Source organism: Acanthaster planci, linkage group LG12 (assembly GCF_054643075.1).
Source record: "Acanthaster planci isolate LZ-2023a linkage group LG12, COTS_SCS, whole genome shotgun sequence".
In the NCBI taxonomy this organism is placed as follows: Eukaryota; Metazoa; Echinodermata; class Asteroidea; order Valvatida; family Acanthasteridae; genus Acanthaster; species Acanthaster planci.
In genome coordinates, this window is record NC_141788.1 from 4,809,156 (window position 1) to 4,823,700 (window position 14,545).

At 40.5% G+C, this 14,545-nt stretch overlaps 2 protein-coding genes across 6 annotated transcripts in view; both read right to left on the reverse strand.

Annotated features, from left to right (window-relative positions):
- LOC110990781 (uncharacterized) overlaps positions 1–627 on the reverse strand; it is a 40,917-nt gene extending 40,290 nt beyond the window's left edge. For 2 of the 4 annotated variants that reach the window (XM_087143948.1, XM_087143949.1), the window contains exon 1: positions 293–624. The gene's annotated coding sequence lies outside the window, so the exon portion shown is untranslated. Of the gene's footprint in view, positions 1–292 lie in introns of all 4 variants that reach the window. The other 2 variants (XM_087143950.1, XM_087143951.1) reach the window with 2 other exon arrangements.
- A 1,386-nt stretch (positions 628–2,013) lies between these two features.
- Positions 2,014–12,184, reverse strand: LOC110989380 (uncharacterized). 2 transcript variants are annotated; one of them, XM_022253724.2, is made up of 17 exons: positions 11,644–12,182; positions 10,807–10,971; positions 10,185–10,454; positions 9,550–9,972; positions 8,712–8,870; positions 8,057–8,332; positions 7,445–7,876; positions 6,809–6,954; positions 5,893–6,148; positions 5,473–5,577; positions 4,905–5,065; positions 4,668–4,781; positions 4,424–4,494; positions 3,905–3,945; positions 3,363–3,450; positions 2,932–3,037; positions 2,014–2,628 (listed from the first exon to the last, which is right to left on the reverse strand). In XM_022253724.2, the coding sequence occupies exons 1-17, from the start codon at positions 11,756–11,758 to the stop codon at positions 2,557–2,559; spliced, it is 3,000 nt and encodes a 999-aa protein (XP_022109416.2). In that variant the 5' UTR covers positions 11,759–12,182; the 3' UTR covers positions 2,014–2,556. The 2 variants fall into 2 exon arrangements, with proteins under 2 accessions (XP_022109416.2, XP_022109425.2); XM_022253733.2 differs by lacking the exons at positions 2,014–2,628; positions 2,932–3,037 and having other exon boundaries at positions 3,419–3,511; positions 11,644–12,184.
- Between the last annotated feature and the right edge of the window lie 2,361 nt (positions 12,185–14,545).

A 14,545-nucleotide genomic window follows, 5' to 3' on the forward strand; every position in this document is an offset into this window, starting at 1 on the left:
TCTTGTTCATGGGCTCACAGTAAATAAATAGAGTTGGAGACTCTTGCTGGCATTTTTAATTCAGCCATTTCACATTGTGATGCACATGCCTCTTGGAAATTCATAGCAACAAATGGTGGATGCTGGCTATTCTGTGAAATTGTTACCCAGAAAAAGCTGCAGGCATTTTATGAGCCTTAAACATACAGATTGGCCTCTTTCTAAATTACAAAGATGCCTTTATAAATTACAATGAGACCTGAATCTGTAGGAGTCAAATCAATCTTAATTTTAAGTCATATATATAACTTGCCTCTGACACTAAAAACTACCGACAGAATAATCAGATGACAGCGTCCAAAATCCTCCATGGCGAGACGTCCACGAACCCGGAAGCTACCTGTCCTACACACCTTGCCTACGTTGGCACGAAATGTTGATAACTTCCTCAACTTGTTTCCGATTTTTTAAGAAGGAGATTATTACACATTAAAGGGTAGGCCTAATATAGTACATTCGCTTGATTCGATGGTGAATAGTTCCTTTGTCTGTTTAATAAAAATAACTGATATTTAAAGATTTGCGCTTTAGCAAGTTCAGATTATAAACTTGGACGTGTGTTAACTGATGCGTGACCGCTGATCTAGACTGGTGCGTGAAATCTACGTCCAGTCAGTGTAACACATCGGAGGTCCATGCAGTAATGGACTGGAAGCAGGTTCTAGACCAATCTCAACTTTACCTTTTGCGGTCATTTTACACAATTGATTGAACCTAATTGCACTAGCAGGCGAGCGCCCTCTCGTCAAACCTTTCTTGACTCGCAAATAACACGACCCCGCAAACTAACAAGTTTTCCTCTACAGCTGTTTAAGCACACCTTACTTTGCTTTCACCTTTTTATGAACAACACTTTCAATGTAATCAAAAACCTGGTGTGAATCTTGTGGGTGAGAATGAACTTAATGTACAAAACACAGCAGGAACATAAATATTTCAGGCAGAAAGCCGCATTTTGAAAACTCAGCTTTGCAAACTGAAACTGAGGATATAAATGACAATAAAAACATCTAGGGCTAAAAACATCCGTAAAAGGTTTCCTGTTGGATATATGTGAATTCATGACATAGCAGATTTAAAACTCCATTCTGGCTGCACAAGCAAAAGCAGTAAGAAAAACTTATATACATGTATGTAGATAGTGCGTTAGAACATCTTTCTTCAATGGAAAAGGCAAGCAGATATTCAAGGGAAAGTACAACTGCAGATAAGAAATGAAACCACTCGGTGGTTTCTGTCGGGAACAGGCTAGGTTCGGGGTGGGGGGTTAAAGGGCTCGAGCCCCCAACTTTTGTCTAGCCCCCTCCCCCAAAATAAAATGGTTCTAGAACAGCGCATGGTCTTGAAGTATTCCTACATTAAACTAATGAGAGTTACTGACACAACATGCACGCCAGGTTTAGTGTCTTTGACTTAAGTTCATTTCATCAATTTTGGATGTTCGTGCAGGTGTGTTTTCTATTTTGTTCTGTTTTCAAATTTTTTACATGCTTAAATTGTCTATGTGCAAACGCAATTTTGTATTAAGTGCTGAACCATTTAAGCGTTACAAACCCCATCAAAAATAAAAAAAATTCGGGTTAGCATACAAGTCCAGATACTACCAAACAATAGTACAATGAATTCTTTTTTCATTGTGAAGCTTACAAACGGCATAATTTGCCAGATGGAATTTTAGGCTTTTCATGGTGAAAGACAGCAATAGGTGGAAAGGCTTGCGGTAGCACCATGCAAAGGAATATATCTCTTATGAGTATGTATGGTTCTTAATAGAACTTGGAGTATATACACTCACCGTTTCGGCCTGCGTGCTCAGTTTGTCATCAGGAGACTGAAGAGATGTATAATTTGCGTTTGAATTTCTAGCGTGTACATATACATTTGTTGTAAAAGGTTATGACCACAGAAACCAGAAATATATGCACCACCTACCGGCACTGATATATTTGTAAACTGTGTAAAATTAATAAGTTTTTCTTATAAACCTCCTGAACTCTTCTCTGTGTAAACATGAAAAAAATGTATGGCTGTCTTACTGTTTATAAGTAGGGCCTATACCGTACACTGATATTTTGTTTGAATGATTTTTGCATGGCCCATCATGATCACCCATCACAAGTTAAATTTCAAGAAGGTGTCCAGAAGCTTAAACTGTCAACCAGCAAATTTATTCAGATCTACTTAAAATACATGCAAACTTGAAACTTCTTGGGGCATCACCCAAAAGGAAATGACAGCTAAAGTAAAACAAACAAGAGTCACATACGTTTGACCAAAAGATACACGATTTTCCCCATTTGACCATTCCCGCTTTGTTGTGACTTGACTTGTGAATTTCCAAATTCATGCCCCCCGTCCCGGTTACAAAGAAGGTATACTAAATCTTATGTCAAAGTGAAATAGATTGCCTCTGCGTAAATACTAATAGGTGTAATTCGAAATGAAGAGGTTGTCTTCATAAGCCCCGCAGGATACAATGCTGACTGTGCCAACACTCTCATATTCCGACTACCGAAGTCAGTTAACATCCAGCTCTGGGCGTATTAAGTATTTCTGCTGCTCAGATGTTGGCAAGGGTCGTATGTAATTCTGTAGGTGGAGAACATTAACATGATTTAAGACATGTTTTCCTGCGTATGGTTAAATGTTCCAATATGAATGGTGCATTGCACCTATTACCGATTTTACAGTGCGATACGCTTAAGTTGATCTACATATAAAAAGCCACTGTTTTAAACAACTTAAGTATAAATCTTTGCATCATTGCAGGTCACACACGAGACCCTAAATACTCGATTTGCCTGTGTTTGAATTCGTCAGATTAGTGGTCCTAGACATGAATTGCGTACTGTTAATTGAAAATATTTACAAAAAATTACAACCTTTACGTACCACTGCAACTCGTTTATCTTTCACTACAGCCAGGACTGAAGAGAGTTCCAAGAAAGAAGGTCGGTTTCTTGGATCCATATGCCAGCACTTGAGCATCAAGTTGTGACTGTGAAAATAAGCCAAGGTGTACAAGTATTGTTTAGAGATAAAAGCAATTACAAACAGTGCAAACTTACGCCAACGATGTTTGCAATGAATTCGAGTTGACAAATTATACATTGCTGTGACCTGAATGCCTAAACGTAAGAACTTCTGTTGAGCGGTTAATACCACAAAAGGCAAAGAAACTGGTAAAATGCGAAATACTAGCAACTCACAGTTCTCTTTTTAGTAACGGCATTCACTGTTACGAAATAATCTCAAGCAATGTATATAGTACATATTGCAGGGCAACAGTTCTCTTATCTTCCGTTTATAATCCATCATCTTACAGTTCATCAGCGCAGTTGCTCAGCTTCGGCATACGGTATCCGTTTTCCAACAGGTTCTCAGATCTGATGTCTGCGTAGGGAGTGGCCCCTGGAAGTATTTGAAAAAAATTAAAAACAACCACCGCTGATATTCCAAACTTGCGTGCATGCTAAATGGGGGAAGATTACAGGCCTGTAGTAACTCATTTTGAACGTTTATATTGTGGGTCAAAAATGGAATCATCTTCCATCTTCAGAAACTTATTGCCACTATGCCAGCAGTGATTATATGGGCGTTTCCCGTGAGCATGTTTTTCGATTTTCATTTGATGGAAAATTAATTATCGACTTGATAAAGTTTATAATCATGTGATTTCTTTTGACAGACGCATAATGAATGCCACTTTTGAAAAGATAAATCCACACCCATGTTGAAGATGTGTCTTAGGACACTCAAGCAATCCATAGATTTCATGTACCATCACACTAGCTGTTCCAATACACATGAAAGCATACTACACAGAATTGAGAAAACGTTATCAAAATCACTTATCGTAGCCTACCTAAGGTCGCAATTTCCCACAGGACGATTCCGAAGGACCATCTAGTGATTAAAATACAGTTGTATACAGTTGTAAACTTCAGTCATGTTGGTAAAGTTTTGAGAGTAAATTAAATTCACTAGCCAAAGCCCTATCTCTTGTGCAATTGCCTTGACTCATTTCAAACCAAACTGAGGTTCATGGGCTTTTCCTTCAAACCTCCAGAATGTCCAGTCATTTATGAAAGTCACTTATTAATTTAATAATTCATAATGAAAAATAATTATTTCAACTGTAAATCCTTTCAAAGAGTTTTGTCAGGAGAGGCATCAAAGGAGATAAGTTGAGGCCCAAAATCGAAGCAAGTTCCAAGACAGAGGTGGTTTCGACAAAATAGAGAGGAAAACAGACTAAAGTGGGAGCCTATGGCAGTGGCTTCGAGGGTTCTTTGGAACAGTAATGTACAGGATTTAATCTAAACCTGATAGACGTGGCGCTGAGTGAGCATACTGTACGAAAATCAATTCGTCTAAAACTTACACGGTACTCTTTGATGTGAACGATTTCTCCATCAACGATTCCAGGGACAACCAGCGAATGGGAACACGAGCCTGTACAGCAGTCAATACAGCGACAAACAAAGAGAATTTCATTGGGCAACATTGACGGAGAAGCCCCCAAAGAAGGAATAAGATCTGCGAAAAAGCATGTGCCACGGGAGGGCCAAAAAAGTAAAACACTTGCAACAGGGAACAAACTTGAGCTTGCATTCGAAATTATTTACCTTAGTCACATAACTGTTTATGTCTTCTTCTTGTGACAAGCCACGATCAGATACATTGGGAACCGAATTATTTGCAAGACGGATGTTTCTAGCCGACAAATCGCTGTGAATCACCTACCGAAACGAAGGGTTTCAGGGAACAGTTACATTAAATTAACTCTTGTTCCATCTTGAAGACGGACTTAAAGTTTCATAACAGTGGCTTTGTGGACCGAATCTTTGGTTATTAATACTCGCCCCCGTTGCGGCAAAATGTTGCATCCCTCTGGCAACGCCCAAAGCAAACTGTATCAGCTTCTCAGAGAGCAGCGGTTGGTCTTTCCACAAGGATCTTGCCTTTCTAAGATAGGAACGGAGATCACCCTTTGGCGTATAGTCCACGGCTACATAGAGACTATCTGCAAAATTAAAGTATACAATATAATTATGGACCTATGAATTAATGATAAAAGTGAATATTAGTTCCACAAGTGATTATGTATGCAGAAAAATGGTATATACACTTTTTGGGTTAAGTCATATTGGCAATCGAGGGCATTTTAAAGAACTAACAGTGAATTTATACCAATTCAACAACAGCGTCACAAACAAATGGCAAAAGCAATGGCTCCACTACTGCTTGATTCATGCTGGTACTTTTTAATAATGTCCTCCTATGTTTGCTAAATTAGTTAAACAAATTTCGTGGAAAACAGAAGCACTTCCAGTGTCGTCACCCAATTACATATTAGTTTCAAGCCACGAACAAAAGGCGCTTGGCTTTGACTTGTTTGAAAGCACAATGGTACCAAATAACCTCATGTACCTTTATGTTGACACGCTCCAAGGATGCCGACAACGTTAGGGTACCGTCCAGACAGAGCTCGTAATTCTATCATAAATATCTCGGTATCATTTGTAGAGGCATCCCCTGATAGCAAGAACAAATTTTTGAATGCTATATACAATAATATGTTAGAACAGAGCGAACTTAAATACGCTAATGAAATGGGCGGTTTACGAGAAACAAATTTGTATAGTCGCTGTGACTTGTTAATTTGTCCACAAAATTGACCTCAGAATTCCAAAGAAGCATTCAGGCTACACCAGGTAAATTCACCCCCCCCAACAGCAGTCATAGATACAATTCTTCACTGAATCCAATTGCATTGCACAAATAAACAAATTCAGATGTTAATAGTGTTTAACATTTAGCGGTCACTCAAAGGCCACAAGTTAAATGTACCTGCAAGTTTCTTAATAGCTGCTTTTGTGAACACGCCTTCTCTCTTCACAGCACCGTCAAGCACGTCACTAAAGTATCCGCCACCCAAGACCTTCTGTCCAAACACGATATTCCCCCATGGAATGTTCCAATCTTCGGCCCAATACGGCAGACCAATATCTGCATAGCTTGTGGATGAACCCGCGCCAGGGACATGTGCAGAGCCCGATGATGGGCACACGTCGTCCTTCCGGGATATTCTCCTTTCGTATGCTGTCTGCAACAAAAAGGTAAACTTAGTGTTACGAAAAAAATGTCTTGTAATGAACGGTACTGAAACAATCCTGCCAATAATGATTGGTTTAGGTCTTATGACTGCCATAAATAGATCTTTACAAGCAGCCATAAGGCAAACTTAACACATGGGAGTTGCGAAGATTTTTTCCGGGGCAGCCCTTTCTTCCATGCAAGAAATGGAGGAGGCATGTCACTTCTGAACATTGAAACTGATACACGGGGGTAGTTCCAGTCCAAAATTTGTAACACGCCGTCTTTTTTCATCTGTTTGCTTTTTTCACGTTTTGTCCCCGAAATGCAAGTTTTGATCTTCACTACTTCATGGGTGAATGGCCTATATAATAACGATGTATGATTTCGACTTAATTACCACCTGACCATGACCATTACTTTTGCTTAGAAGTAGTCATCGACCAAAGTCAAGTGAGACTTAGTACCTAAGGTGACCTTTGATTCCACTCCGTTTTTAACATAAATAAGGCAGGCAAGAAAAGGGATGTTTCAGAGATTTGACAAACTATGAATTAAAACATTACGTAAATTCTAAACTAGTCCTTTTAAAGGTGCAGTCCACCCGGCTAAAACCCTTGACAAGCAATTTTTACATCTAATTTTTTTTTATCGTACATGAATGCCTTACCAGTTCCTGTCCACCAGCTTGTGTCCTGCCTGGCTTTGAAGTCCGTCGTCTTTTATTGCACAGGCACACAACGGCAGTAGCCACAATTAGTAAAATTATACAAGCAAAGACTCCGCAAACAACTATCACAACAAGATTTTGCACACCTGCATTGTTCACAGTTAAAAGGAAAATGATAACATAGGTTATGAGAGAAATATGAATGAGAAAACATGGAAAAGGAGCAAACTGTATCTTGTATACCCCCCGAAAAAAATTAAAAAGAGACAAAAATTGAGAAAGAAATTTTTTAAAAGGATAAGGGAAGAAGGGGATGGAAATCACTTAGTTACTTGAAAAACTTCGACACCGACCATTTCTATCGTCTGTTAGTCATTAGCTTTTTAATTAGTATTGCTTTATGGGTTAGTTGCTGATGAGTAAAAAATCTTTCCCTGCGGAAAAAAGTTTTTTGCCCCTCCCCCCAAAAAATCTTGCAACACCCACGCCTATAAGTCAAGAAGCACGTACTTTGAACACTGTGTAAAAGTTGTCCGTAAATCTGATAATGTTATCAATTCTAGCTCCCCTCACAATATTCCAAACTAAATGTGTAATTATAGCTTGCATCTCCTATCAAAGGAAACACGACCGTACCGGGTTCTGGGCTAGTTGATGCTCGCAAGGTGGCCATTGATTGTGTGAACATTGTAGTCCAAGATTCCATGACAGTAGGATTTTCTGTAGTTGAAGGGAGTGTTGCTAGGGGATATATCCAGGCTGATGCAGGACTCGTTGATCCTTCACCACCTCGTCCATCTCTCACAGCTGATACGCTAAACTGGTATTGAGTACCTGTTACCAGTGGTTGAACTACTAAGCTATAGGCAACCTGAGATTGGTCTCTTACTTGCACTTCGCCACCAACAGTCCATTCAACAGATGCGTTGGCATGATTGTAGTAGACAACGTATTTAATAATTGGTCCATCTCCAGAATTGGATATGTGTGATCCCCATGCTTGCCAACTTACGCTCACCGACGCTGGACCAGCATTGACTGAAGGAGGCTGGCCGAGGTGTGGTTGAACTACAGAGGAAACACTGACGGCGTTGTAGTTTGGTCATAAACAATATCAATCAACATCAAGCACAGTTGTGGAGTGGTACTTTTATCTACAGGGTGTCATTAATTTTTAGCAATTCTGCTGAACATATTTCTGAGAGCAATTTCACAAAATGAAGTTATACAAAAGGTTCACGTACTTACCAAAGAAGGACACACTCAGCATTACTGATACACTTCTACTATTATGAGTAAGATAACAGCCGATCAGCAGACCGTCGCTTAGTCCAGGTACAGAGAATGTGTTGTTCAGCACACTGCCTTCAGTTGAAGTCGCTGATTGTAAGACCGCCAACCTACTGGATGCCACATATAGGAAAAGTGATCTTGCCAACAGAACATCCCCAGACGTAGCAGCACAGCTGAAATTTACATCCTGGCCTTGATTCGGCATTTTCAGCATTTTAAACTCTATGATGCCTGTTGAAACCAAAAGACACATCGTCGCATTGCTGGTTGAAAATTTCTGTTGCAATTGAATGACTAAATTCTAAGACTGCCAAACACCAATAACTTTCGCACACTTTTTGGTACCAAAACGTTGTCTCTACCACTCCATCCTGTGGCGTAAAGTTGTTCTCAACTCTGCTCTGAGTACCTATACTTCTAACTATTAAAGGGGGAGAGAGCGAGAGTTCTTCAAATAACTACAAGGTGTAGAAACAATTATTTCTATAGATTTTAAGTACTTTTAACAAAGGTTTTCCAGATTTTTAACACTGTCAATTTTTTAAGATTGAAAAGCTTGTGTTAGAAACGGATGAATAGAGAGAACTCGCAAAACTGTTTAGAGCCCGACCTGTCTGGCAGTTGTTCATATTCATATCGGACGTGAACCCCAAGTGACAGATTCCATTAGATCCACTGCAGTAGCCGCTATCTCTAACGCAGGCGGAGTTGTTAGCACAGTGACAATCATTTAGACAGTAAAGTCCGTAACTACCAACAGGACATGGAGCTGAACAGGAAGGTTTTCGAACATAAAAGATTAATCTATTGTGAACATGCATGGAAAGATAAGCACGAGGTACTAAACAGAGTTTGACCTACTTTCACCCGATATGAGTTTCGCACTAGCACACTGCTGGAATCCGACACATGAGGTCGCCAAAGAAAGTCCTCCGATCCGTCCTATAGAACACATTATCTGAATTTTGAAGTAACTGAATTAAATAAAAACACAGTAATACATAGGCATACAGATGTAAGAATAAAACAGATTTGTGACAGTTTTGCCATTGGTTTCACTTGGGTAAGGCAAGCGAAAGAAATTTAAGGAGACCGAGAGGATAACAACCAACAGTTACTGTATAAATTACCGTATACTGCCTTATATGTAAAGTTATATATAATACATTGACTCTCTTCCCACTGTTATCGGTTAATCAGTTTGAAGCTGACGAGTGCTTTGCCCCCAGAAATCCACCCCATGGAAAGAGTGCTCCCCCGAAAACATCGTGGCGAAGCCGAAGGGCTTACTGTCAGATTCTGGATACAAGAACAACAGAGTGGGTAACGAACTCGATATCCTCGAGAAAAATGATCCCACTGCAATGGTTTTAAACGGAAGCACCTACACGTGTCACAGAATTTTCTTCATGGTCATTCAAAATGTATGGTCCTCTTTTAGCCACTACCTTGCTCTGTACTGGTTGGCACGGGTCCCCCAGTCATCGATGGCGAAGGCACTGCTGTTGAAGACTCGGTAACTGGGCCTTTAGTCGTGGAAGGAAGTGTTGCAAGAGGATATATCCAGTCTGATGCAGGACTCCTTGGCCCTTCACCTCCTCGACCATCTCTCACTGCTGACACGCTAAACTGGTATTGAGTACTCGTTACCAGTGGTTGGACTACAAAGCTATTTGCAGGCTGGGTATTGCCTATCACTTGCACCTCGCCACCGACAGTCCATTCTACAGAAGCTCGCTTGAAGTACACAACGTATTTGACGACTGGCCCATCCCCAGAGTCAGTCGTGTATGATCCCCATGGATGCCAGGTAACAGTCACAGACGCTAGACCAGCAAGGACTGCTGGAGGCTGACTTAGGTACGGCTGAACTGTTGACAATAACAAGTTTTCAAACAAACGTGGCCTCATAATAGGTTAATTTAAAGCTAACTACTTCAGTAACTCACTAAATGGTACGATATAGTATTTTCGTTGAGATGGGAGTGTAGGCTACATAATGAATATGGTTTTGGTAACTGTTTCAACCAAGCTGAAAAAAGACGTAATTTATCACTGCAAATATTCTTAACAATACGCTTACCAAAAAGAGACATAACATACGTCCACAGGCTTCCATTATGAAGGAGGTAGCAATAGACGTACTGATCTTCATTAAGTCCAGATGCAGAGAAAGTGTTATTCAGCACCTTCCCTTCAGTCACAGAGTCTGTTCGTGTGAATGATGTTGATGGATCGCCAGCAGCGAGGACAAGCAGGTTTGCTTGAAGAACATCTCCCGATGTGGCGGCGCAGCTGAATGTACTGTTCTGGTTCAGGTTGGGCATGGTCAACATCTGGAGTTCAACGATTCCTTTGAAGGAACAAAGCGTACCACGATTGAATCGTTAGATTCCCGTATATACTGCTTGCTAGTTTAGCCTAACAAAAGTTACCATCTATTTGACAGTTGCACTATTTAATCAACAATTATGAAGTTCCGACCAATTTCTCGTAATTTCACTTTTGGTTAAAAATTTGTCATGGTTTTGGACTCAGTGTTGTGGTACACGAGAATCATTTGGGGGGAAAACAGATTTACACCAGACCTTGTTGCACAGAACTGCGACATTTTGATAAATTGGTCCAGCATGTAACACCATCAGAACGTGACACAGCAAAGGGGCAAGCATATGCCTCGAGCGCCAGGTGAAAGTAAGTTATACCTGTTTGGCAGTTGTTTGCGTTCATGTCTGAATGGTATCCATCAGCACAGGCTCCATTAGATCCGCTGCAGTAGCCGCTATCTCTGACACAGGCAGCGTTGTTCGCACAGTGACAGTGGCTGAGGCAGTCTTGACCATACATGCCAGTCGGACACGTGCCTACTACTTCATCGTGACGTGCAATTTTGATAGAAAGACAAAGTTTGCATAAAGAGAAGAAAACATAATTGAATGACCTCGGGACAAAGAGCCTTTTGTTTGTCAAACTCATTTGATCTACTCATAGTTGTGTGACTAATTAAGAATTCTAACAGTCCAGCAGTAGTTTCCTTTAATTCCCTACTCCCTGTTAGGGTGAATTGATAGGAATTGACCCTATCACTTTTAAATAAAAGCATCATAAAAACAGTTCAACATTTGGACAGTGAGCTAGACTATAAGTCTTGACCTCTACATGGTAGATTTTCTCCTGTGACAAACTACAAAATTTGCTTTTCAAGAGCTGAAGGTCTGCCAGCACCACATGTTCCCGAGAGACAACATAATATTTTGCACGCTTAATCTTTGGTTGTAGTTGACGATTTTTTCTGTGGCAAAGCTCTTCACAAGATAATATTAAGCTCAATGAAATCACAAGCCATCAAAGAATCATTCAGCCAAATTCTCAGTTTGACAATGAAATGTCAAAGCCAGTCTTTGCTGCAGTAGTGAAAATTAATACACACCAGTTAATATTACTGGGATTGATAACGAAATTACAAGTGTTGATCATGACTAACCTACAATCCTCGTCCGAAAATTAGATATATTTTGTAAGTTAGAATGGTGATAACTTGCCTGATACGCTGCAATGACCGAGCAATATGGCCAGAAAAAAGAGAGCCCAATCCGCCATGGCAAGGCCTCCATGAACGCGGAAATCAACAGTTAACCGTGGTAAAATTCCAAGCATCTATGTGTTTGCAGTACTGTTTTGTCGAATCTACCAATGCCCGTCATATATCTTCTAAACTGTAATCTAACGCATAGTCACGGCCACCGCCTCTGAACAGACAGGTAAATCTTAGCTACGTCGTTTTCTTTAAATTAGCCAAGGAAAAGTGTAAGAAACTTGCAAACTAATGTTTAACAATAAATATTGAATGCATGTAAACTCTACTAGCACAATCACACCACTTTATGCCAAAGTTGATACGGGGGCCTAAAATAGCCACCGCAACAAGAATCTCACCAAGGGAAATAAACGAGGTAAATCCACCATCGAGAAAACAGAGGTACCACCTTAAGCAGAAGCATATGCCTCGTCAGTAAGAAGTGGTAGGGTAGGGCGTGTTTAATCAAGGGCGGACTCAATTGTAGCAACGCAACCATAACCCACGCATTTCACAATCGTTCGTGAACCAGCGAAGTGCAGTTCCCATCGAAGGAGCTTCCATTACCGGGAAAATGGTTACCTCCCGTGGTTCTACCAGGGGATGTGTGTGCACTTTGGACGGAAGTCTGATGAGCACTTACGAGTTAAAACACACCTTAAAGGGCAGAAGTTAAATCTTGTCAAAAAAAAAATTTGTAAGCGTGCGTGCTTGCCTAATATGGGCCCACTCTCACGACTCAACGCAGTCCTTTAAGCATTGCATTCGAGCATTCCTACAAAAATGGCTGGAACATATCGAGGTTTCCTCTTGAATAATGTCAATGTTTGGTTCATAAATATGTTAATTCATAGCATAGAAAATAAGAAGGCCCTAAATTCCCTTGGTATGACTGAACGGAGAGAGAAAACAAGATTAAGTTGCACTCATTGATACATACGAATACGATGCACTGCCCTCACGCAATATTTGCATCATTGGTTGTGGCCCTTCAGTCCTTCCGTAGTTGGGACGAGCCACGCTTGGTCGCACTCATATACAGGTGTCCTGATTTTGAACTTCAGGTGTGCACGATAGGCTGCGTGACTGTACATATTTACTGGCCCAACCCTAGCCTACGGGTGCAACGTGCGCCTTGCAAATGGGTCTTTGTTGTGAGTGTTCGAAGCATTTGAATGCAATAAATAGTACAAACTTTGGACAAAAGGTCAAGGGTGAAAATGCTCCCATTTGGCAGTGTGCAACAATTCGCTGGAAGTTTTGCAGTAGTATTTCTCAAATGTTGTCTTCACCACCAAAACTACAAAGTGAGCATCACATGGATCAAAGTTCCAATGGGTTTACCATCTCCTACCAAATGCAGTATCACCTTTCATTTTTAAACTTTGTCAGATTTTTATGCCTTTCTCTAAAAAAAGTTTGGTGACCCGGAAATAGCAGGATTTTATTACTGTGCATAACGCCCACGAAAATTGTAGCTTACTCCATGCCGCACAATGCACAATGACAGACAGGGGAGAATTGGGGAACTTTACGCTCAACAAGTACAGACATATCACAAAAGGCGAAGTTTACAAGCCTCTTGGCTGAAAAGATGACCTTTTTCACCTTCTGTAAATTTGAGATCTACCAACTGGTTTCCTTTCAACATGAACTGCGGTCCAGGAGTAATGTGTCTTTGAAGTCAGTAAATGAGGGGGTAATCGGGAAGTTTTCACAATTAAATCATGGAACCATCACCACCAACAACCTCCATCATATTACATGTGCTAATCAAGCAGACACTGGCATACAGCTCATGAGCGACCTGTATGCCAGGCTCACTATGTCCCCAGCCCCGCATTTTTGACAAATTGGCTATAAATGTAAACAATTTTCAAAGGAAAAATTGTGGATGAAAAACGTAATAGGCAATTTGGAGCCTACATTTCGATTGGTATTCCCTGATCATTTTCCGAAGTGTATAGGACAGCTCAGGGTAATTATAGTTTAATCTCTTTGGTTCTGCAGATGGCGTGTCTCGGAAAATTCAATTTTTCAGAGATTCTAAGATAATTTTCTTTCATCACTCTGATGAAGACACGCTCATTGAAACATTTCCCCTTGTTTCTATAGATAGGTTTACTCAGTTCTTGAGAATATTTAGAGGCACCTGTAATGGCTTCTTTGGTGTTGCTAGCCGTGTGTCTAATACCACGGTTGCCACTGGGCCTGGCAAACTTTGATAAGAGATGCATCTACTGCAGTTGCTTGGAAATGTTCCAAGAAACCACCATAAACATTAAAATTAATTGCATGAAGGAAAAAGGGGCTTATAATCTGGCAACACCCCATTTAACTTATTACAATGAATGAGATGAATTCTGAGAGCACAATAAAAATATGTCTTAAGTATGTATAAGCACAGCTGGAATCACTGATCTCTGCTGCTGACGTGGATGAGGGCGATCGCTCTTCATGCGGAATGTTATTCCATTAGGCGCTTGTAGCCAACGGCTGCCGTAAATTTTATTCCCACCGCCGCCCTCAAACAAGTGTCCGCTGTGGGTACTTTGTGATTGACATTCGCCATGATCATAGTGCGAATGTGGCAAAATGGGATGGACGTTTGAAACCTAAGAGATCTGTTACTGGCCATGCGCACTTCACTCAAAGAAAAAAAGCTGGACCAACCTGACGGGACCCTCTGATCTGCCTGTGTTTGTTTTACGTTTTCATTGTACGCGCTTATTTTCTCTGGGTGTTTTGGCTTTTGGCGGTGCTGCATTTGGAAAATGGTCAAATATCCACAATTATTAATTCATTTATATTATTCTTTCATTTTTAGTATACAGCCATCAAAGCTAAAATGTCATGCCACAGAAAAC